Here is a 21,601-nt window from a genome sequence, read left to right on the forward strand (position 1 = left end):
GATTAAACAACACTCATCTTGCCTACTGCAAAACCCAGAACGACGCAATGCCCACAGCAGCTGGAGGACCCATTTCTGGTGTGACCAGCCACTAACTCCTCCTCCCGACTTAATGATGTGACTGTGTGCTTACCAAGAGTCAGCTGGGTTGGTGCTTCAATTTACTCCTGTTATTAAATCACGTAGTTGTATGTGACAAATTGATAACAGAGAAGTGGGAGAAGAAAACTGATGTTTCTATAAACACAATAGAATGCTCTGGAAAGATTCTTTACAAGTTAGTTGGTACATGTCTTTATACAATTGTCCGAACGCATAGAATGCACTATACTAAGAATGAAGCCTAATGTAAACTATGGACCTTGTGTGATGATGATGTGTCAGTGTAGTTTCATCAGTTGGAAGAAATGTACTACGCTGGTGGGGGATGCTGATAGTGGAGGAGGCTATGCATGGAAAGGGGGGCAGGGAGAATATGAGCAATCCCTGTATCTTTTGCTAATAATTGCTGTGAATCTAAAACCTCTCTAAAAAACAAAATCAATAAGAAAGAAAAGAAAGAAGCAAAGCCCCAGCGTGACCCCAGCTATGATCTTATCGTATAAGCAAAAAATAAACTTTTGTCATGGGCCACTGGTTGTGGGGACAGTTAGTTGGGTCAGGTGTGGCCTAGACAATGAAAGATTATTGGATGGGGAGGGGAATGGGAATAGACGTGGAGTTCTAAAATTCTGGACAGCTGGGGCCTTCAGAGCTACATCAACTTTTAAGAAGCCCAAACTAGGGGGCACCTGGGTGGCTCAGTTGGTCAAGCGCCCGACTTGATTTCCGCTCAGGTCATGATCTCATGGTTCATAAGAGAGATCAAGCCCCGAGTCCCGAGTTGGGCTCTGTGCTGACAGCATGGAGCCTGCTTGGGATTCTCTCTCTTCCTCTGTCTCTCTCTCAAAATAAATAATTAAAACTCTGACGACGACAACAACAACAACAAAAAGCCCAAACTAGAACTCAGGGGAGTGGTTCATGTAAGAAGGATGTGGGGAAACTCTAACCAGCTGGCTCATATCCTATCGGGCTCAAAGACCAGGCTTTGGGGGTGCCTGGGTGGCTCAGTCGGTTGAGCGTCCGACTTCAGCTCGGGTCATGATCTCACAGTCCGTGAGTTCGAGCCCCGCGTCGGGCTCTGTGCTGACAGCTCAGGGCCTGGAGCCTGCTTCAGATTCTGTGTCTCCCTCTCTCTTTGTTCCTCCCCTGCTCACACTCTCTCAAAAATAAATAAATATTAAAAAAATGTTTAAAAAAGACAAGGCTTTGGCCCTACATCAAAAGATTGGTGAATGAATATATAACAATAGGTTTTTACATTAAGATAGAATATTTAAGAGTTGTATTATTTTGATCATTTCCTATTTCAATGGACTTTCTCAATAAATGTAGCAACTTCTCATGTGATCAGATTGGGTAAGAGCTCCTACTACTGAATATTTTTTATTAGAAAAAAGAGGGAGGAGATTGTGCAGTTCTTAATTATTTATTGATTTCTATTTCCTCTCTCTCCAGCCAAAAATATCTAATATTGGCACAGCACTTTGCAGTTTATAAAACACTTCCAAGTCTATTTATTTCTCACAACTACTCTGGACAGCAGGAGTTTTTAGCCTCTTTCTACAGGTTGGGATAATGAGGTTCAGAAAAGGGAAACAAAGGCTTTGAGTAAAGTAGGGCATTCAAACTGGGGCAAGAACTTAGACTTAATCGAAGAGCCTAACTTACTCCTAGGGCATTGTGTTAGCAAAGGAATCAGAATATGAGCCCTAAGCCTTTAACAGTTGAGAAGAAGATGTCTTGGGGTGGGAGGTAGGGGTTAAGGAATAGAGACTGTGTTTGGTTTGCTTCTGGATCCTGGCACATAGTAGGCCCTTGGGAAATATTCAAGGCTTGTTTGAAGAGATGAGGAATGAATGAACGAATGGAGGGATGGATGGATGGATGGATGAATGAATGGATAAAGAAATTTGGAGCAAGTCCCCTTCTCTCTCTGGTCTCAGTTTCCCCATCTTCAACTTGAAAGCTAGGGTTCTTTTCCTTAGGAAAATGAACAGACACACACAATTTTGTACTCTATTTCTGGATGTTCACAGAACACCCTCCTAAACCCCCATTATAGATTCCCTAGGAGAGGATAGATCCATGAAGCCCTGAGTAGGAAGCTCCTGAATTTGAGGATCTGAGGTCCCTTCTAGCTCTGATGTTAATAGTTGTAATGATAACAACAACAACGATGATAATAGGATCCAGAAGTTTTGGGACACTGACCCAGGGCCAGGCACTGTGCTAAAAGCTTTGCCTCATTTCATTTCTCCAAAGCCCGATGATGCTGGCATTATTATTATCATCTCTGTTCTACAGATGAAGACATTGAGGCTTAAAGGGACTAAATAAGCTGCTCACGTTGTAAGGCAGGAAGTAGAATCTTTAGTTTCCAATTTAGCACTCAGGGCACAGAACCTCAGCACTCTCCTACCTCCATTCCAGGAGAGAATAAACCTATGACCTCCATGTGGCTATTTCAAGGCCAAACTCAAGTTGCTGTGTTCGGAGAACCTATTATAAGGTAGGCAGCCATTCATTCATTCAAGCATTCATTCAACAATCATGTATGAACACTTCCTATGTGCCAGGCACAGACTTGCTTTTGGGGGTTCACAGAGATGATGGTCCCTGCCCTCAAGCATATAATTGTTTATTGCACCCTTCCTCTGATGCCCCTCATACCAGAATCACCGTGTGAGCAGTAACAGTGCAGATTCTCAGGCCCTACTCCAGTCTCTGGAATCACTCTCTGTGGTTGGAGCCTAGGAATCTGCATCTTACAAGCTCCCCAGGTGACTCTTAGATGCAGAGGTGTGGGAACCCCTGGGTAGTGGGCGGGGTGACCTAGATAAGCAAACAAGCAATCACTGCACAGAGAAAAGTTATCTACAGGGATTGTGGGGGTTGCCAGGGAAGGCTTCTTGGAGGAGGTGACCTTTAAGATGAAATCTGAGAAATGAGCAGGAGTGAATTGGGCAAGAGGTAGGGGTAAGAGACACAGCAAAGAAGAAGCCAGTCTTTGCCCTTAGGGAGTTCACAGTCAGGGAAACCAGAGAGAAGGGTACCATCTAGCAGAATGATGAGCCCAGGGGCCTGTGGGAACGTGAAAGAGGCACCTGGCTTAGCCTGAGGAATCAGAAGACTTTGCAGAGGAAGTGACTGTTTTCCAATGCTTTCTCAGATGGAAGCATCTGTTTCATCCCTTCTTGGGTGAAGAAAATGGGCGTGGAAGAGAATCCCAGCTGACTGGGAGGTGTAGTCTCCCAGGACGTTAGAGGCCCCTCTTATCAGCCGACTAATGGTGGGCGGAAGCTGATCATCCTCTAATCTGGATGCTGTTTTCACCTCCATTGTCAATGCTGAGCCTTTGTTTGTTTGAACTAAGGCCTTCTATCTAGAGTCCTTAGTGCCCAGCAGCAAATGGTGACATTTGAATAAGTGGAGGAGAATTCCTTTGTAAAAGGCCCCAAAGAACACCTGCTCCTTAGATCCACCCTATTACTCTCCTTGTGGTCCCCCCTGATAACTCATATTAAAATAGTAGTAGGATTCTGGCCCTGCTTAGCCTGCAGTCCACCCTCAGCCACTTTCTAGTTACCTGTCCTTGGACACATGTTACTGGACCTTCTAGTGCCTCAATTCCTCCTCTGGTAAAGGAGGCTAATAATGGTACCTATGAAAACCAAAGAGATTTAAAAAAATTTTTTTAAATGTATTTATTTTGAGAGAGAGAGAGAGAACGGGGGAGAGAGAGAGAGAGAGAGAGAGAGAGAGAGAGAGAGAATTCCAAGCAGGCTCCACACTGTCAGTGCAGAGCCCGATGCAGGGCTCGAACTCACGAACCCCAAGATCATGACCTGAGCTGAAGCTGGACGCTCAACCAAATGAACCACGGGTGCCCCAAGATTTGTTTTTTTAGAATAGAATGAATTTTCCTGTGAAATGCTTAGAAGAGTGCTTAGCACACAGAAGGACCAAGCAAATGTTGGGTTTAGCATTCAGGCCCCAAAGAACAGTGCAAAGTGTTGGGTATACAACAACAAGAGACAAATTAAATGCCTTCATAGAACTTACACTCTAATGGAAGAGATGAAGAACAAACCAAACTAAATAAACAGATTATGATTTGTGCTATTAGAAAAATGATACTTGAAGGGCACCTGCTGACTCAGCCAGAAGAGTGTGAGACTCTTAATCCCGGGTTATGAGTTCAAGCCCCATGTTGGGTTAGACATTACCTAAATAAATAAACTTAAAAAAATTTTTGAGCGCCTGGGTGGCTCAGTCTGTTAAACGTGTGACTCTTGATTTTGACTGAGGTCATGATCTCACAGCTTCAGAGCCTGTCATTGGATTCTGCACTGACCCTGTGGAGTCCACTAGGGATTCTCCCTCTCTCTCTCTCTGCCCCTCCCTCACTTGCGCTCTCTCTGTCTCTCTCAAAATAAATAAATAAACTTAAAAAGAAAGCTTAAGGGGCGCCTGGGTGGCTCAGTCAGTTAAGTGTCTGACTTCAGCTCACGTCATGATCTCACGGTTCCTGAGTTCGAGCCCTGCATCGGGTTCTGTGCTGACAGCTCAGAACCTGGAGCCTGCTTTGGATTCTGTGTCTCCCCCTCTTTCTACCCCTCCCCACCATCTCAAAAATAAATAAACCTTAAGGAAAAAAAGCTTAAAATCTTTCTTAAAAAAAAAAAGAAAGAAAGATACTTGTGATAAAGACAAAGGGATTCCTTTAAAGAAAGTGACCGGGGGCACCTGGGTGGCTCAGTCGGTTGAGTGTCCGACTTCGGCTCAGGTCATGATCTCGCGGTCCGTGAGTTCGAGCCCCGCGTCGGGCTCTGGGCTGATGGCTCAGAGCCTGGAGCCTGCTTCTGATTCTGTGTCTCCGTCTTTCTCTGCCCCTCCCCCGTTCATGCTCTGTCTCTCTCTGTCTCAAAAATAAATAAATGTTAAAAAAAAAATTAAAAAAATAAAAATAAAAAAAGAAAGTGACCGGGCAAGGCCTCTCCTGGAAGGCTGATATTTAAGAGGAGGCATACCCTGTGACAGCTAGGGAAGAGGGTTCCTGGCAGAGGGTACAGCAATTGCAAAGGCCCTGAGGTTGGATGAAGTTGGCTTGTTCAAGGAACAGAAAGCCAGGCAGCTGGAGTGTGACACAGGAAGTGATGAAGGCAAGATATGAACCTGGGTTCAGTAAGACCAGGAATTTTATCAAGTGCTTTAATTTCACCACTTTGCAACAAGGTTCAAGTTCATTCAATGTTCACAAACGTGAATAGAGACCTAGAGTCTGACTGAAGTGGGAGAATGGCCTCGATCACAGGTGAGGTTTATTTTACTTATTTTTAATTTTTTTTATGTTTATTTACTTTGCAGGGGGAGGGGAGAGAGAGAGGGAGACAGAGAATCCAAAGTAGGATCCACGCACGGTCAGAGCCTGGGGTGGGGGTCGAACCCACAAACTGCAAGATCATGACCTGAGCTGAAGTCGGTAGCTCAACCAACTGAGCCACTCAGGCACCCTCACAGGTGAGGTTTATTTTTTTTTAATGTTTTTAATGTTTATTTATTTATTTTTGAGACAGAGAGAGACAGAGCATGAATGGGGGAGGGTCAGAGAGAGAGGGAGACATAGAATCGGAAGCAGGCTCCAGGCTCTGAGCTGTCAGCACAGAGCCAGATGTGGGGCTTGAACTCACGGACCATGAGATCACGACCTGAGCCGAAGTCGGACACTTAACCAACTGAGCCACTCAGGCGCCCCTCACGGGTGAGGTTTAAATAGACCTCTCCACCATAGTCATTAGTACCAATGTCTGCCAACTTCAACACGGGTAATGGCAGGAACAATGCCATGTGCATAACGGGGGGAGCAGATGGGGGCTAGAAATTAAGGAGAGGAACTGACCATGGGCAGGCCAGGCTCCCTCCTCTTCCTCCTCTGCAAAGGCTACAAATAGAAACAAGGTTATAGGTGCCATTTAAATCAAACAATAGCTCTATAGGGTGGGCCCATGGGGGACTTCTAACTTATTTCTGTCTGAAGTTTTTACAACAGGCATATATTTTTTTGTCATTAGAAGAAGAACAACAGCAAAATAAGAATAAAAATCTTCAAGGTAAAAAAAAATTTTTTTAGAACAATTAGTATTTGTTACTGTGCTGCCTGTCATGAGAAATGCAGACATAGGGGTGTGGCAATTGCCTGGCTACAGTTTAAGCTATAGCTATGGAGTGCAGGAAGCTGTCAGATGAAAACAGAAATATGACATTATATTGCATGGTAGAGAGTAAAAGTTGTGTTGAAATTTAAAGAACAAAAATCACTTTGTTTAAGAAATATTGATTAAGCACTGTGTTTGGTGTTGATACAGGAGTAAGCAAGATATATAAGGTCTCTGCTGGCATGGAGCCCCCGGGCTATTTAGAAGTTAGGGAGATGGGGAGTGGAAAGCGCACTCCTGGCAGAGGGAACAGCATGGGCAAAGGCCCCGAGTTTGGAAATAGAAACAGATAGAAACAGAAAGAAAGCTAGCTCAGAGGCTGAACTGAGGTACCTTTGTGAAAATAGTGGAGATGGGCAGTGATTGTATCCTTCAGGATGGTGGAGTGAGAATAAGTGTTTTAACCTAAGGGAACAGGAAGCCATTGAAGGGTGGCAAAGTGGAGTGGTGGTATAGTCAGAGTTGCACTTCAGAAGGGTCACCCTGGCTGCTATGTGGAGAAGAGACTGGAGGCAGTGAAGCTGTAAAGAAAGAGATCAGCCCGGAGGCTACTGCAATAGTCCAGGGGAGAAAGGGCAGTGGCCATGACCAAAGCAGGGATGGAGAAGATGAGACATTTCTAAGGTAAAACCCAGTTAGTTAGTGGTTGACTGGATGCAAGGATGAAGGAGAAGGAGACAACGAGAAAGACTGATCCCTACTTTGTTAGCACGGGGACTACATGGATGGTGGCGCTGTTATCAGGCTTCCTGACCAATGGCAAGAGATGCCTGAAATTAATAACCTAACAGGAGAGCCAGGCAGGGAGACAACCATCCATCACACGCAGTATAATGAACTGTGCAAGAAGAGAGAGGCCGGCAGGGCCTCTGGGGGCAAAAGAAGGAGGGCGGATGGATTCTGGCTGGGGAGCCTCAAAGGGCGAAGAGATCACAATAGAGGGAGCAGTTGGGGAGAAGCTGGAGACAAGAGGCTGGGAAGATGGCATATGATATGGAGCTTGGAGAAGACCTAGGCGGTTGAGACCGAAAGTGGGCAGAGATGCCTCCAGGAGGCCCTACGTGCCTATCAGAGGACTCCCACTTTGTTCTAGAAGAAGAGGACTTGGTCCTTCCTGCATTTTAGAAAATCAGTGGTATGTAAGAAGCAGTAAAAATAGGTGATTGTCTATGCACAGAATATCTCTAGAGGATTCATCAGAAATCTTTAGTATGCTAACCTTCTTTGCAGCGAAACTGGGTGGCTGGAGGACAGGGATGGGAGGTGGCTTTTCTATTTATTTATTTATTTATTTATTTATTTATTTATTTATTTATTTATTTATTTATTTATTTTCTTACTGTAATGTGAGCCATGTAGATGTATTATCTATTCAATACTTCAATACTTAAATAGTTTACTAAGAAAAAAGCATGTACTGGGGGATGCCTGGCTGGCCCAGTCATTGGGGCATGCAACTCTTGATCTCAGGGTTGTGAGTTCAAGCCCCATGTTGGGCCCAGAGCTTACTTAAAAAAAAAAAAAAAAAATGAACTGGTGGAATGCAAAGACTGGAGTCAGACAGCCATCCATTTGAATCTTGGCTCTGTCAAGTTTGTCTTTAGTTGTGTCAATTTTTGCTTTTTTGAGGTCCAGTTTCCTCATCTGTAAAATGGGGATAATAGTACTTCTTACTTTATGGGTCGTTGGAAGAATTAAATGAGATAATATATGTCGAGTGCCAACACTGCAGTAAGGATAGGTTAAATAGATGCTGTTAGTATTAATCATTTAATGGTAAGTTAAATGAGCACACACCTGCTCCAAGGGTAATCTCAGTTTGACATACAGAGGTGGGTCAAGGGAAGTGATCGGAATCAAACACAGCTGAGGTCTGTCTCTTTAAGTAAGCACTACCTCTCTAAGCCACAATGACCCTCCACTGCAAAATGGGGATGCTAACACAACTCCCTCCTAAGATCAAAGAGCTACTGGGTGGGGACAGTCAACGCCAAGTGCAGCGCCATGTGAGTTATGAGTTCTGAAGATGAAGATTTTCAGAATGATCTCTCTTTCTCTCCCCTCATCCCCCACCCCCGGACCCAGGGGGCCTTTCAGTCTCTCTGCTCTGCCCTCCACTAAAAGGTGAGTTGGGAGAGGTGCGGCCATTCTCTAGGAAGTGAAGTTTTTCTCTTTTTGTTCAAATCCAGGGAAGAAACAGAGAAAGTTTCAAAGGCAAGGCCCTAAGGAGGAGGCCTGAGCCTAAGGCCGGCGCCCTCTATCCTTCTCCCAGGTTCCCCCTCTCTCTCTCCTTCAAGGATCCTGAGACCAACAGCCACGTTGAAGGTCGCAGGCACATCTCCAGCCAGACTCATGGGCGGTGCCCGCACATGCGGAGCCTGCCACCCACAGGGAGAGAGCGGTACTGCAGGCGCGGGTGCCAGAGAAGCCCCCATCCAGTCCCGTTTGTGTCAATGTTTGTTGAGCGCCTTTTCCGCACCAGGCGAAGGGGTCCCTGTCCTCATGGGGTTTACAGTCTGATGAGACAAATACCAGCAACAGAAGTGATAGCAACTTAATCATCTGCTTTTTGGTGAAAGCCTTTGTTTTTATAACACAAGTAACATATATTGTAGTAAATTTTAAAAGAAAACGAATACCCAGACATTACTTCTGTTAACATATGAGTTAAAAATCCTTACAGTATTTTTGTGCATTTTACAAAAAAAAAAAAAGGGAAACACACATTTCTTTTAAAAAAATTTTTTTTAATGTTTATTTTTGAGAAGAGACAGCACAAGTGGGGGAGGGGCAGAGAGAGAGAGACACACAGAACCTGAAGTAGACTCCAGGCTCTGTGCTGACAACTCAGAGCCTGACTCAGGGCTCAAACCCATGAGCATTGAGATCATGACCTGAGCTGCAGTCGGATGCTTAACCGACTGAGCCACCCAGGAGCCCGGGAAATACACATTTCATAATATTTTGTAGCCTGCTTTGTTGTGTTCAACAGCTTTTTTGAGGTATGTTTCACATAATATACACCAGCTTTGCTTTTAACTTAACAGTGGACGGTTAACAATAATATAAATTACCATTTGTTGAGCAAGGTGCTGAGATTTTTTTAAGCTTATTTATTTTGAGAGAAAGAATGTGAGCAGGGGAGGGGAAGAGAGAGAGAGAGAGAGAGAGAGAGAGAGAGAGAGAGAGAGAATCCTTAGCAGGCTCTGTGCCATAAACATGGAGCCTGATTCCGGGCTCAAACCCACAAACCCTGAGATCATGACCTGAGCTAAAACCAAGAGTTGGTCGCTTAACCAACTGAGCCACCCAGGCACCCCCTGAGATTTTTTTTTTACACACATCGTCACATTCAGTCCTCCCCAAAACTATACTAGGTAAGTACTAATATCTTCTTCATTCTGAAGTGAAGAAACCAAGATACAGAAAAGGCAAGTGAGAGCTGCCTGGCTGGCTCAATCAATGGAGTGATATACTCTTGATCTTGGGGTTTGGATTGTGAGTTTGAGCCCCATGTTGGGCATAGAGTCTACATGAGAGGAAAAAAAAAAAAAAAAAAAAAAAAAAAAAGGAGCGGGGAGTGATTTGTCTGGTAAAAGCAGCAGAACCAGGATTTTAATCCAGCCTTATCTGAGAACCTAAAGTTTTTGTTTTGTTTTGTTTTTTAAGTTTTTGGTGTGTTTTAGTAATTGCTACACACCCCCTGATTTCAAGAGTCTCATGCTCTTCCAACTGAGGCATCTAAGCACCCTGAAAACACAACTTCTTAACCATTTTGTTCTGCCTGTTCTGTTACAGGCTGTATGGGAGTACAGAGGAATCAGAAAGGAATGGGGAGAGCTCTCCTGGAGCTTAGGGTGGAAACAAGGACATGGAATAGTCTTCGCGCATAGCTTAAACATCACTGGGGGACCAGAGCAAGAGAGCACGATGCAATCAGGAAAGGCTGCCTGTAGGAGTGAGGACTGGGTGGGGCGTGTGCAGACAAAGATGGGCATTAGGGTGGGGAGAGCATTTCCAGCCAGGAGGGGCCAGCCTAAGCAAAGCTACAGGTACAGATATGTGTATGAGCACAAACCAGTAAGGGAAAATAATTAAGCACCAAATCCTATGGGGTTAAAGAGGTGGATGACGCCTGTGGTCCCTGCTCCAAAACCTAACTAGGCAGAGGGTTGGGGGAGCTGTAGAAATAAGTAATAGTTACCCTTCACTGGGCGCACCCCACATTCCAGGTTCTCTGTAGCCCTGGAAGTTTGGCAGTTACTAGCTCCATTTATAAATGAAAAAAAGAAGGCTCTGAGAGATGCCTTGCTGTTGGTCCTCCACGTAGGGAGAACTGAGGCCAAGAGAGTCAACCCAGGAGGCAAGGCTCAGCACCGCACCCCCCCCCCCTCAGAATCCAGTGCCCTAACCTGCAAGCTACACTATTCTGCCTGCCTTAATTGCCCCAAAGAAACAGACTTTCACAGCCAGTCCCCTGTGCAAACCTCTCGGGCACACTACAGTTAGGCATCTTTCTAAATTGCAAAGCCGATTATCTCTCTCCTTGCTTAAAGCCAAGTCTTCTCAATACCCTTCAGATAAAATCTTAACTCAGCACGGCCTGAGAACCCTTTAAGTTCTTGCTCCCTCCTTCCACACTTCCAGCCTTAAGCATTGTTTGGAATCCCGGATATAGTACCCACATCTTTTCTCTGTGGTGATGTCTGCCTGGAAAACTCTTATCTCCCTCCCAACCCAAATTTGTCCCTGACTCACTCTTATTTATTTGGGAAGGAGCCATGACTTAGATGTCACCTCCTATAAAAAGACTACCCTGATTGCCCCTTTATAACCCAGGCTAAATGCCTTTCTGTCCTGCTTCCCCAGACCCTGTACCCTTCTCCTGATCACAGCAATAATAATAGTTAACAATTTTTGAGCATTCATTCTGTGCCAGGTGCTGTGCTAAAGTCACTTGAGTTATTGAAGCAATATCACACAGTAATTAAAGGTGCAGGCTTTAGGACCAAGACTATCTGGATTTGATTCCTGGCCCAATCATTTAAAGGGCTGTGAAACTTAGGCAAATCACTCAACCTCTCTTGGCATCTCAGTTTCCTCGTCTGTAAAATGGGGATAAGAATAAATAGCACCTATCTCATAGGAGTGTTGCACATGTGAAGGGCCCAGTACATGATAAGTGCTTAATAAATGTTAGTTGATAACTATTATAATGTTATGTCCTTGTAATGACTCTAATTCATAGGTGAGAATCTAAAAGGTAACTTGACTTCGCCTTGATTAGATAGGTAAGTAGCATACCTGGGACTTGAACTTGATACCAAGGTCCATGCTACACTGCCTCCCATTGTAGAACCCATCACACTGTAATAGTATGGTAAATAGTAATAACTGCTTACTTGTCAACCTCTCCCTCTAGACTGGATGTTCCACGAGGGTCACTGCCATCACACCAGTCCAGAGACACAGTTGAGACCCTAGTTACATGAATTAATGATGCTGAACAGCTCAGACAAGCTATTCAGAAGATGGAGGTGGTGGTCATAACACCCTAGCTTCCCCTGCGGTGTGCGGTGGGAAAACGTCTCAGTGACTTCCTAGGATTAGTCTCTTAGCAGACAAATATTTATTGGTCCAGAAACCGGAGGTGCTCTTAAATGGGAAAAATCACATTAGGAATAGCAGGCAGGATACCCCCAGATAAGCATTCCCCTAAGTAAGCCCTGTCCTTGGCTAGGCAACCTCTTCTAGTCTTACAGAATGCCTCCCCTCATCATCAGCTGCCCCTGGTATTGAGGTACCCACCTGCCAGCTCCCTGTTTCAAGGAAATAGAGCATCAAAGACCTTAGTGGCTTCAACATGAGCATAAACATTACCAGCTGCCAGAGAGGATGACGTCAAATCCAGGCCTGGCTGGCCATGGCCTTGGAGAGGCTCCCTGCGTGGAGAGGCCTGGTGCCCTGGGGATCACTGTGAGAGGCAGCACAGGCTGGGAACTGCCAGTTCAGTACCCCGAGGACACATTTGATGGTTCTGTCCATTCTCAAGGACCCCATGACTTGAAATATTTTTCTTTCCCAACCCACTGATGTCAGAAATCAAATAGCTATTCCTTTTCTTGCTGATCCCTTTTTAGGAGCGTCAGATCAGCATGAACTTGGCAGGGTGACCTCTTGGACTTGATATCATTATACCTAAAGCAAAGCCTGTATGGCTTTGAGGTTAAAAGAGCTGGCTTGAGTCCCAGACTGCCTGGTTCCACCACTTGCCTAAAGATTTCTGACTTTGGACAATTTCCTGGGGTCATGGTTTACTTATATGAGAAGTGGGTAAAATAGTGTCTAATTCACAGGATCTTGGTTGGGATTAATGTATACTCAGTGAGTGCCTATCATGTACCAAGTGCTGGGGTCATACTGGTGAACAAAACATAGTCCCTGCCCCGTGGTGTTTGGTGCAGGAAAGCAGACAATAAATTAATAAATATTTAATATATCAGATGGTGGTAAGTGCCATGCAGATAGGTAAGGTACAGTCAGGAGGATAAAGTGTCAGGGTGGGAAGGAGTTCTTTCACTTCAGGGTGGTCTGGAAAGGCCTTTCTGATAAGCTGACTTCTGAGCACATCCTTGAGTGAAATAAGGAAGCAATTCATGGGGCCACCTAGGAGAAACCTCTTCCAGGGAGAAGAAATGAGCATGTGCAAAAGTCCTGAAGAAGGAGCATGCGTGGCATGTCCAAGGGGAAAGGCAAGAAGGCCAATGTAACTGGAGTGAAATGGGCAAAGGGGCAAATAGAAAGGATGATGTGAGAGATGTGGCCAGGGGCAGGGTGTATAGGACCTGGTATCTTACTCTAAGGATTTTGGTATTTACTCTGAGTGAGATGGGAGTCATGGGAGGATTCTGAGCCAAGGGGGAAGATGAACTGTTTTAAAGGATCCTCTGACTGCCATGTAGCAAATAGACTGTATGAGGACTAGGTAGCAGGGAGACCAGCTAGGAGGCTGTTGCAGTTGTCCAGGTGAGGGATGACAACATCTTTCATCACACTGGTAGTGGCGGGTGGTAGGAATTGGTCAGATTCTGGATACACCTGAAGGAAGAGCTGGTAGGATTTGCTGATGAATTGGATATAAAGTGTGTGTGTGTGTGTGTGTGTGTGTGTGTGTGTGAGAGAGAGAGAGAGAGAGAGAGAGAGAGAGAGAGAGAGAGATAGAGGAGAGTTAAAGATGAGGGGCACCTGGGTGGCTTAGTCAGTTGAGTATCCGACTTTGGCTCAGGTCACAATCTCACGGTTCATGAGTTTGAACCTTGCATCTGGCTCTCTGCTGTCAGTGCAGAGCCTGCTTTGGATCCTCTGTCCCCCCCTCTGGCTGCCCCTCCCCCATTCATGCTTGTGTGTGTGTACTCTCTCTCTCCCTCCAAAAATAAACATTAAAAAAAAGTGACTCCAAAGTGTTCACTAAGTGAGGCGAGGAAGACAACTTGTATAAAGTGTTTATGAATCATGATATGGGCACAAAATAAATGTCCCAAAAATATTAGCTATTCTTTGTATTGATGATTTGCATTTCCTGGACTGTCTAAACTGTCACAGGCTTTGGAAATGTTGAGCTTACCTGGCAATAAGATCATAAGCATCATGCCTAACTATGTGCTGTGAGCCACGCCCATGATAGAATCTTTACGTAGCAGTACCACTGTGCAAAGTGTATGAAAGCCCTATGAGAAAATGAATACTTGTTGAATTTTTAATGTATCTCAGACATTTTTCATTTAATCCTTTCTCCATCACTAGAATGGAAGTTACATGAGAGATCTTATACCTGGTTTGTACTGCTACACATGCCTGGCACATAGTAGTTCCTTAGTTAATATTTATTAGATGAAATCTCATTGTTATAGTTGGAAGTTGAGTAACTTCCCGAGGTGGAGCTGGGTTCTGATAAATATTTATTGGATAAAGGGTTGAATACATGGGTATTACATTACCATTTTAGAAAAGAGGAAACAGCTAGTGGCAGACCAAAGATTTCCTGACCCTTCAGCATGGATGTTTTCCATGGCCACACTTTGGGGCCTCATATACTCTTTGGCTGTGTTTGAGGATACCTAGGAATTTGATGATCCTGACATTATCATATGGTGTACCATAATTTGTAAAAACCCTGGATTGCTCAAAGATCTAATGGTAGGTCAGACTGTGATGCTGTAGTAACACAATTCTAAATTTTTGTCTTCATGAAACTGCATAGACTTACAGCATTCATTTTTTTTAAGAATCTTTATTTTTGAGAGAGAGAGAGAGAGAGAGAGAGAGAGAGAGAGAGAGAGCGCAGGGGAGGAACAGAGAGAGAAGGAAACACAGAATTCGAAGCAGGCTCCAGGCTCTGAGCTGTCAGCACAGAGCCTGATGTGGGGCTCGAACCCATGAACCGTGAGATCATGACCTGAGCCGAAGTCGGACACTTAACTGAGCCACCCAGGTGCCCCTCATTTTATCTCATTTGCCCAAGGTCACATGGCTGTAAGGGATGGAAACCAAATGTGAATTCAGTCTTCCCACACCAGAGCCCCTGTTTGTTCCCCCTATTCAGGGGTTTTTAACCTGGGGCACAAGTTCTGTTAGGGGGGTCTCCAGATGTACTTTATGCTATCTTCTTCCCCCAACACCGTGTGCTTACGAGCAGGTGCATTTTTGGGGAGAAAGGGTTCACAGCTTTCATTACATTCTCCAAGGGGCCTATGATCCAAAGGTTTACTTTCACTTTATCTTAGTATCTTTTTCTGTTTTTTGTTTTGTTTGTTGTTGTTGTTGTTGTTGTTGTTGTTGTTGTTTTTAAACCCCAAATTTATTCTCTCACAGTTCTGGAGGCTAGAAGTCCAAAATCAAGGTGTTAGCAGGGCCATGATCCCTTTGAACTGCCTCTATAGGGAAAAATCCATTCCATGTCTCTTCTAGCTTCTGGTGGTTGCCAGCTTCTCTTTTTTTGTGGCCACATCACTCCAATCTCTGCCTCAGTCTTCACACTGCCTTCTCCTCTATTATTGTTATTTTAACTTTTATTTTTAAAACTGCTTTTAGATGAGAAGGAAGAAAAAGGAAGGAAGAAGTGGGGGAAGGGGGTTGTAGAGACAAAACAGATGCCAATTTTTGTTTCCAGAGTTTCAAGGGAGAGAAGGCTAACATGACTAAAGAAGCCACAAATTAAGGATGTTGAGGCAGGATCAGAATCCAATCTTCTGGCACCAATTCCAGGGCTCCTTCTGGTTCCCGTTACTACTCATTCATTCATTCATTCACTCGTTCATTCAACAAATTTGTATTGAGCACCTGCTACGTTCCAGGTACCATGCCAGGCTCTGGGAATGCTGCTGTGGCAAACTCTGGCATCACAGAGTTCATATTCTAGTAGGGAAGACAGATAAAGTAATAATGATGACGACTATTATGTCAAGTGCGATTAAAAATGACGTCACAGGACGGGGAGGAATGGGAACGGCATTTGAGATGGGATGTTCTGAGCTCAGAACTTCCAGTTGCTGTCTACGGACTCCAACGAAGACAGCGCTCCCGGATGCCAGAGCGCGCTTCATAAACCTCTCCCACTTCGCCTCGCTTAGCCTCACCAGGGTGGGGACTGTCGGGAGAGGGGCGTGCACACGGAAGGGTCAGAGCGCATGCTCTCTCAAGATCGGTGGCTCTGAGGATTTTGATAGTACGCAGGCTCCTCCAGTTAAGGCGAGAAGGCTCCGCCCAATAGGTGTTTGCTTTTGAGGTTGTGGTCCCGCCCTCCAGCCCACTTTCTACTTCCGCTTCCGGCTCTGAGGCTGTGCAGGTCGAAAATGGCGGTGGCGGCTGCGTCCCGGTTTTCGGGGCTGCTAGGTCGGTCCGGGGCACAGCTGGGGCGGTCCATGTCGAGTGGCGCCCACGGCGAGGAGGGCTCAGGTACTGGAGTTGCGGTCGGCGTGGGGGGCCTCAGCCCCACTCGAGCGAGGCGGGGCCGGACTGTGACCTTGGCCTGGGGCCTTGGGGGTGGAGGGTGAGAAACGGGGCGGGCGCCACACCAGGCCTGAGCGGTCGTACCCCCTTCTGCAGCTCGCATGTGGAAGGCCCTCACCTACTTCGTAGCTCTTCCTGGCGTGGGAGTGAGCATGCTGAACGTCTTCCTGAAGTCGCATCACGGAGAGCACGAGAGACCCGAGTTCGTCGCCTACCCCCATCTCCGCATCAGGTCCAAGGTACGCTCTTGTAGGCTCTTCGAGTGTCCGTTCTCCTTTTATTATAAATGCCTAGTGCAGGTTCTTCATTCTCTAAAGTCCTGTGTGCCTGGCGTGTACAACAATTTCTCATTTAATGCTCACAAATAAATTTGTATTTTCTCTGGTTTTATGTAAGGGTAACTGAGACTCGGGGGGGGCCACATCTGTTTTTCTTCAAGGTCATATAAAAGTGCCCTTAAGTTTTCCTTTTTTTTTTTTTTTTTTCTGATTCATCCCACCTCTGTCTTCTATACTGTTCTGAAACTGTGGGTTGTATAAGACTTGGAGGTTTGGGAATCTCCCTTACGGAGGCAAAGTCAGAAGGTAATTCACCTTTCTAGGACCTGGGCATTTGGCAGGGTACTAGCTGCATAATGAAGAGACTAACAGCTTCTCTTATTCTTATTTCTGCTAGTTATCTTCTCAACTGCTTTGTCCTTTGCTATTGATATAGATGTAATCATTTGTTTTCCATTGTTTGTTGTAAATATTCTTAACAAAAGACCCTTCTGGCACTTTAATAACTGTTACATCACTTAGCCCAGGTAGGGCTGGCTTTATAGAAACTTAAGCTAGAGTCTTACATTCAGAATTTTTGAGTCTGAGCCCCACTCCCACCTGTGTACAGTAGAAGCCATATAGCAGGATTTCTCAACCTCAGTACTGTTGACATTTGGGGCTGGATAGTTCTTGTTGGGGCAAGGGGCTATCCTATGAGACTTAGGATGTTTAACAGCATCCTTGACCTCTACCCACTAGATGCCCTACCCCAGATGTCTTCAGATATTGCCCAATGTCCCTGGAGGGGCAAAATCATCCAGGGTTGGAAACCATGCTTTTCAAAGGGAGCATGCAAAATAATTGAGGAAGGTAGGTTGCAGTTTCCAGTCCAGGGATTTGTTTTATATCTGGAATGAAGCCCAGAAGTCTGTATTTAAATAAGCATCTCCTCCCCCATACTCCTCTTCCATTCTGATACAGCTGATGTGATTCGTAAAGACAGCACTGATAGACTAGTTGCCAGGTATTGTCTGTCACATACCCTGTATCTTAAGCAGTTCATGGCAGTCTCAACTCTTCTCTGGAATTGCCTAATTGACATCTTCACTCCACAGCCCTTTCCCTGGGGAGATGGTAATCATACTCTATTCCATAACTCTCACGTGAATCCACTTCCGACCGGCTATGAAGATGAATAAAGAGAACCTGGACCATAACCCATTGGGGACCACAGCACTGGTTTGGACCATGACTCTGCACACGGACCAGAAAAGTATATGGGACCTTAAGCTCACCTTCCTTACTTGTATCAAATGATGACCAGTATACTGATCTTCCATCCCTTTGCTATGGCAGGAGATGGCTTAAATAAATAACTTAGATTGGTCCATGAGCTGGAGTTGCATTCTTTGGTGGTGTTTTTCCCTCAGAAATCAGCATTAATGTTATTTGTTTCTGCCGTGAAGGTTTATGGCCATCATTTATAGGCCTGTAGAAAGTGTTTATATCAGACTTGTCCTTGGTTTCTTATGCCTGGGGTGGGTAAAGCAAAGGGACCATGAATGGAGCTGATTTAAGAATTGAGATTGGGTCTTGACAGATTTTGGGTGGCAAAGATACTGAGTGGCCAGTAGAATACCTGCAATTAATATCTGAAAGCAGTATCTTTGATTCTCTAGAGAAAGTGCTTCCTGTGTCCTAGCCTTCTCTTGTCCCATTCCACCAGCATTTGTTGAAGAATACTCCCAATGGATCATTTTCTCCAAAGGTGTCAAGTTCTCATCTTGGGGTCATCTCTCAGCACCCTGAAGGCTGAAATGGTCAAACTTTTGGAGAAATGAAGGCAGTATGACACATTTCTGCATATACCATTGGCTTTATTTGTTTCTGGAATTAAAACCTTATAGCACTAAGAATTAAGGAGAAACAATAGTAATAGTAACAAAGTCACCCTTAAAGAGCCATTCATTCTTCCTCAAAATTTAAAATCTCTGAAGTAGCTGAGATAGTTGGAGTCACTTTATGGGGAGGACGAAGTCAAAAAAGAATGAAGAACAATCAGAAAAAAATATTCCCTCAGTAGCAATTACAGTGGAAGAACATGGTTGGCTTGGAGCTGGTTTTATTCTTGAGGCTCAATCAGACAGTTGGGTAGTAAAGAGCAAGAGGCTACCAGGTTTTGGTATTGCACAGTACACACAGTAAACTAGTACTGCAGAGGTGAGGCAAATGGAAACACAAGATATGAAAGCCATTTACAGTAAGGAAAAAAAGGATCCCTGCTGTCTTTACCATTTTGTGATCTAACCGCAGCCTGTGCTTGTGCTTCCAAGTCACTATGGAACTGTTGTACTTGTGGCCAGTCTGAGGTCAGAACAGATGTACTTTTTGGCTTGCTGCCTGGCATCCCTCAACTGGGTTCCAATGATCTCTTCTAATCCTTGTATAATGGACTGTAACCAGTCAAAAATATAAATGTAGAATGTCTTGAAATGACATTAAGGACTGGCCATGTTAAATATGAAGTAGTCATTGGTAAATTGGAGAGGATAATAGAATTTTTGCCTTCTGTAAACTGTTTCATACTATATTGGGTATATATGTGTGAACCAAATTACTCAATATATGCAGTTTTGGTGATTACCTGACATTCCAAAGTGTGTAAGTGCTCACCTGATCCTGGCATTTTTTTTGTGCAGTTATATAAGCATATTGTTTGTGTAGCTTACTGTGGGAATAAACTTCAGAAATCAGTGAGGTTTCTAATTGTTATAGCACACTATTTCACTTAGATAAATCTTCACTTTTCACCTTTAAGTTATAAAACAAAACTCTCCCTTAGTGTGCATATGGAATATGTGGGGTTACAGTGTAATAGCTGTTCCATAAAGTGCACTGAGTTCTCCAGGGGCAAATAATGAAACTAGATGTTACAATTTATTCCATCTTCATGATTACAGACATTCCAGGGCAGGGTGGATACATGAGGCAAATAAAGCAAACTCTTTAACCTTTTAACCAGATGCAGCATTTTGGCAGTTTTAAGATAATACTGGTTGGCTTAATTGACTTGGGTTGAAAACTGGCAACAGCAGATCTTTGCAATTTAGGATGTTCCTCCATAGTTACTCCATGAAATCTTAATTCCTAAACTACACTGTGAGCTCTGAAATGGTTTTTACTGCAATATTCTTCAAGCTTTCACATCTTAATCTGAAATCTGACACCTCTTTTTAAGGCAGGGAACTCTGTTAAAGCTGTTTTCCTGTTGGCTAACCCAGTCCACCAGCAATCTTAACAGTTCTATAGAAATAAAGCCATGCTCCCAAGCATTGATTAAAACTTGTGCTGGGATCCCTTTTTCAGAGCATTAGCTCCCTGAGAGAAGAGATCCTAACCAATCGTTTCCATGAATAATCCCAGTACAATGTACCTCATGTCCTTCAGAGCAAAACTTAAGAGGTTAGGCAACCCTGATCATCCCGACAAGTCTATCAGTGTTCACATACAAAGGATACTTAAAGCTTATCCCAGATCATAATCCTAAGAAATCATTCAGTTTTAGCACATGGAGTTCCTGCAAGATGCCCGAGTAAGAAATCCTCTCAAAGCAAAGAGTGATGGTTCATCCTCTTACACAATTGAGAGGAAATTAAGGAGGAAAGAAAACTCCCTCCTAAACTCATCAAATCGATGGCTATTTTAACAGCCTTAACTGACGAAATCCAGTGTCCTCTATTTCCTGATTCGAGGAGTCCATTTTCAAGGAGACTGTCAAGGTCAAGAAGAGCTTTCAGGCTTTTCTTTGCCATGGCCCATGAATTCCAGTCCTTCAATGGGGATCTCCTTCTCCTTTATTGCTTTCTGATGGAAGGAAAAACACATGAAACAGATCTATATGAAGCTTGAGCACCAAACTTTGTAAATACGATGGCACAAAACTAATAAATCAGATTGGAACAAAACAAAAAACAAAACAAAAAAAACCAACAACCATGATTCAAGACCTGTACTTTTTAAAACCTGAGTACCATTACGAAGAAATTGAATGTAAGACCAGAGACAGATTGGAAAGGTGGTGTGAGGAATCGTCAAAATTCAAACATGGAATTTAAACAGTATCTCCACTCTACTGTGATGGACACAAACTCAAATCTGCGTTCCAGGACTTATTGGCTATGTGACCTTAAGGAAGCCTCACTTTCCCATCTGTAAATAGGACAAAGATAGCAACTTGGAATTACCCTGTGGACGTTTTAAATTAACTGGGAGTGCTGTGCCCAGTGCTGTGCTTACAATCTAATTCATTGAACTGGAATGAACATTTCCTAGCTGGCTGGCAGTTCAGAAATCAAACAGGCCAATGAAGGAATTAAAACAACAAAATCAGTCCAGAGACTGACGTCTAACAGGCCAGAGATACTTAACACCGCGCTTCCCCCTCCAACGTAATAGTGGAATAGTGCACTACCGCAAAAATCAGGGAAACGATTCTGGTGAACTTGCACTAATCACTTCCTGTTTGGGGGCGTAAGTGTTCCATGTATAAAATAAGAACTATGCCCACTTTGCAAGTTTAGGATGAGGACCAAAGGATGCTACTGTGCTCCGTAAGACGTAAAGCACTGCAAAAATATTTAACTTTGTCATTCAGAGAGATACCAGGCAGCCTGGTAGTGATGATGGGGAGACAGCTCCTGCCACTGCCCTCACTGCGGCTTTTCTTCACCCTCCCAATTCCAACTCCCGCAAGATACTACGCGTGTGGCCCGGGACACCGCAGAGAGGACGAGAGGGCCCTGGCCAACTGAGCGCTCACCTGAACACACTGCTGGTAGCGCTTGAAGAGGTCGGTGCACGGGTCCCCGGAGCCGTCCCCCTTGAGGAACTTCTCGGCAAACCAGCGATTAAAGCACTGGTCGTACTCGCGCTTCATGTCAGTGCAGGCCTCCCCTACGCTGTTCATGGCGGCGGCGGCAGCAGTGGCGGCGCGCTCTGATGTCGTCACTCTTA

The 21,601-nt window shown here is 44.6% G+C and overlaps 2 protein-coding genes across 2 annotated transcripts; one reads left to right on the plus strand and one right to left on the minus strand.

The window, feature by feature from the left end:
* Window positions 1–16,121: 16,121 nt before the first annotated feature.
* On the plus strand, window positions 16,122–17,981 carry LOC125148998 (cytochrome c oxidase subunit 6A1, mitochondrial). Its single transcript, XM_047827456.1, has 3 exons — window positions 16,122–16,274; window positions 16,425–16,567; window positions 17,704–17,981. Exons 1-3 carry the CDS (start codon window positions 16,172–16,174, stop codon window positions 17,785–17,787), a joined length of 330 nt encoding a protein of 109 aa, XP_047683412.1. The 5' UTR covers window positions 16,122–16,171; the 3' UTR covers window positions 17,788–17,981.
* A 467-nt stretch (window positions 17,982–18,448) lies between these two features.
* TRIAP1 (TP53 regulated inhibitor of apoptosis 1) lies at window positions 18,449–21,597 on the minus strand. The gene is made up of 2 exons (XM_047827457.1): window positions 21,408–21,597; window positions 18,449–20,452 (listed from the first exon to the last, which is right to left on the minus strand). The coding sequence occupies exons 1-2, from the start codon at window positions 21,552–21,554 to the stop codon at window positions 20,369–20,371; spliced, it is 231 nt and encodes a 76-aa protein (XP_047683413.1). The 5' UTR covers window positions 21,555–21,597; the 3' UTR covers window positions 18,449–20,368.
* Between the last annotated feature and the right edge of the window lie 4 nt (window positions 21,598–21,601).

Source organism: Prionailurus viverrinus, chromosome D3 (genome assembly GCF_022837055.1).
Source record: "Prionailurus viverrinus isolate Anna chromosome D3, UM_Priviv_1.0, whole genome shotgun sequence".
Taxonomy (NCBI): Eukaryota; Metazoa; Chordata; class Mammalia; order Carnivora; family Felidae; genus Prionailurus; species Prionailurus viverrinus.

Coding starts and splice junctions, on each gene's coding strand:
- LOC125148998 (XM_047827456.1), top strand. CDS start 16,172: ATGGCGGTGGCGGCTGCGTCCCGGTTTTCGGGGCTGCTAGGTCGGTCC. Junction 16,275..16,424: donor CCACGGCGAGGAGGGCTCAG/GTACTGGAGTTG, acceptor CCCCTTCTGCAG/CTCGCATGTGGAAGGCCCTC. Junction 16,568..17,703: donor ATCTCCGCATCAGGTCCAAG/GTACGCTCTTGT, acceptor TTCACTCCACAG/CCCTTTCCCTGGGGAGATGG.
- TRIAP1 (XM_047827457.1), bottom strand. CDS start 21,554: ATGAACAGCGTAGGGGAGGCCTGCACTGACATGAAGCGCGAGTACGAC. Junction 20,453..21,407: donor GCTACCAGCAGTGTGTTCAG/GTGAGCGCTCAG, acceptor TCCTTCCATCAG/AAAGCAATAAAGGAGAAGGA.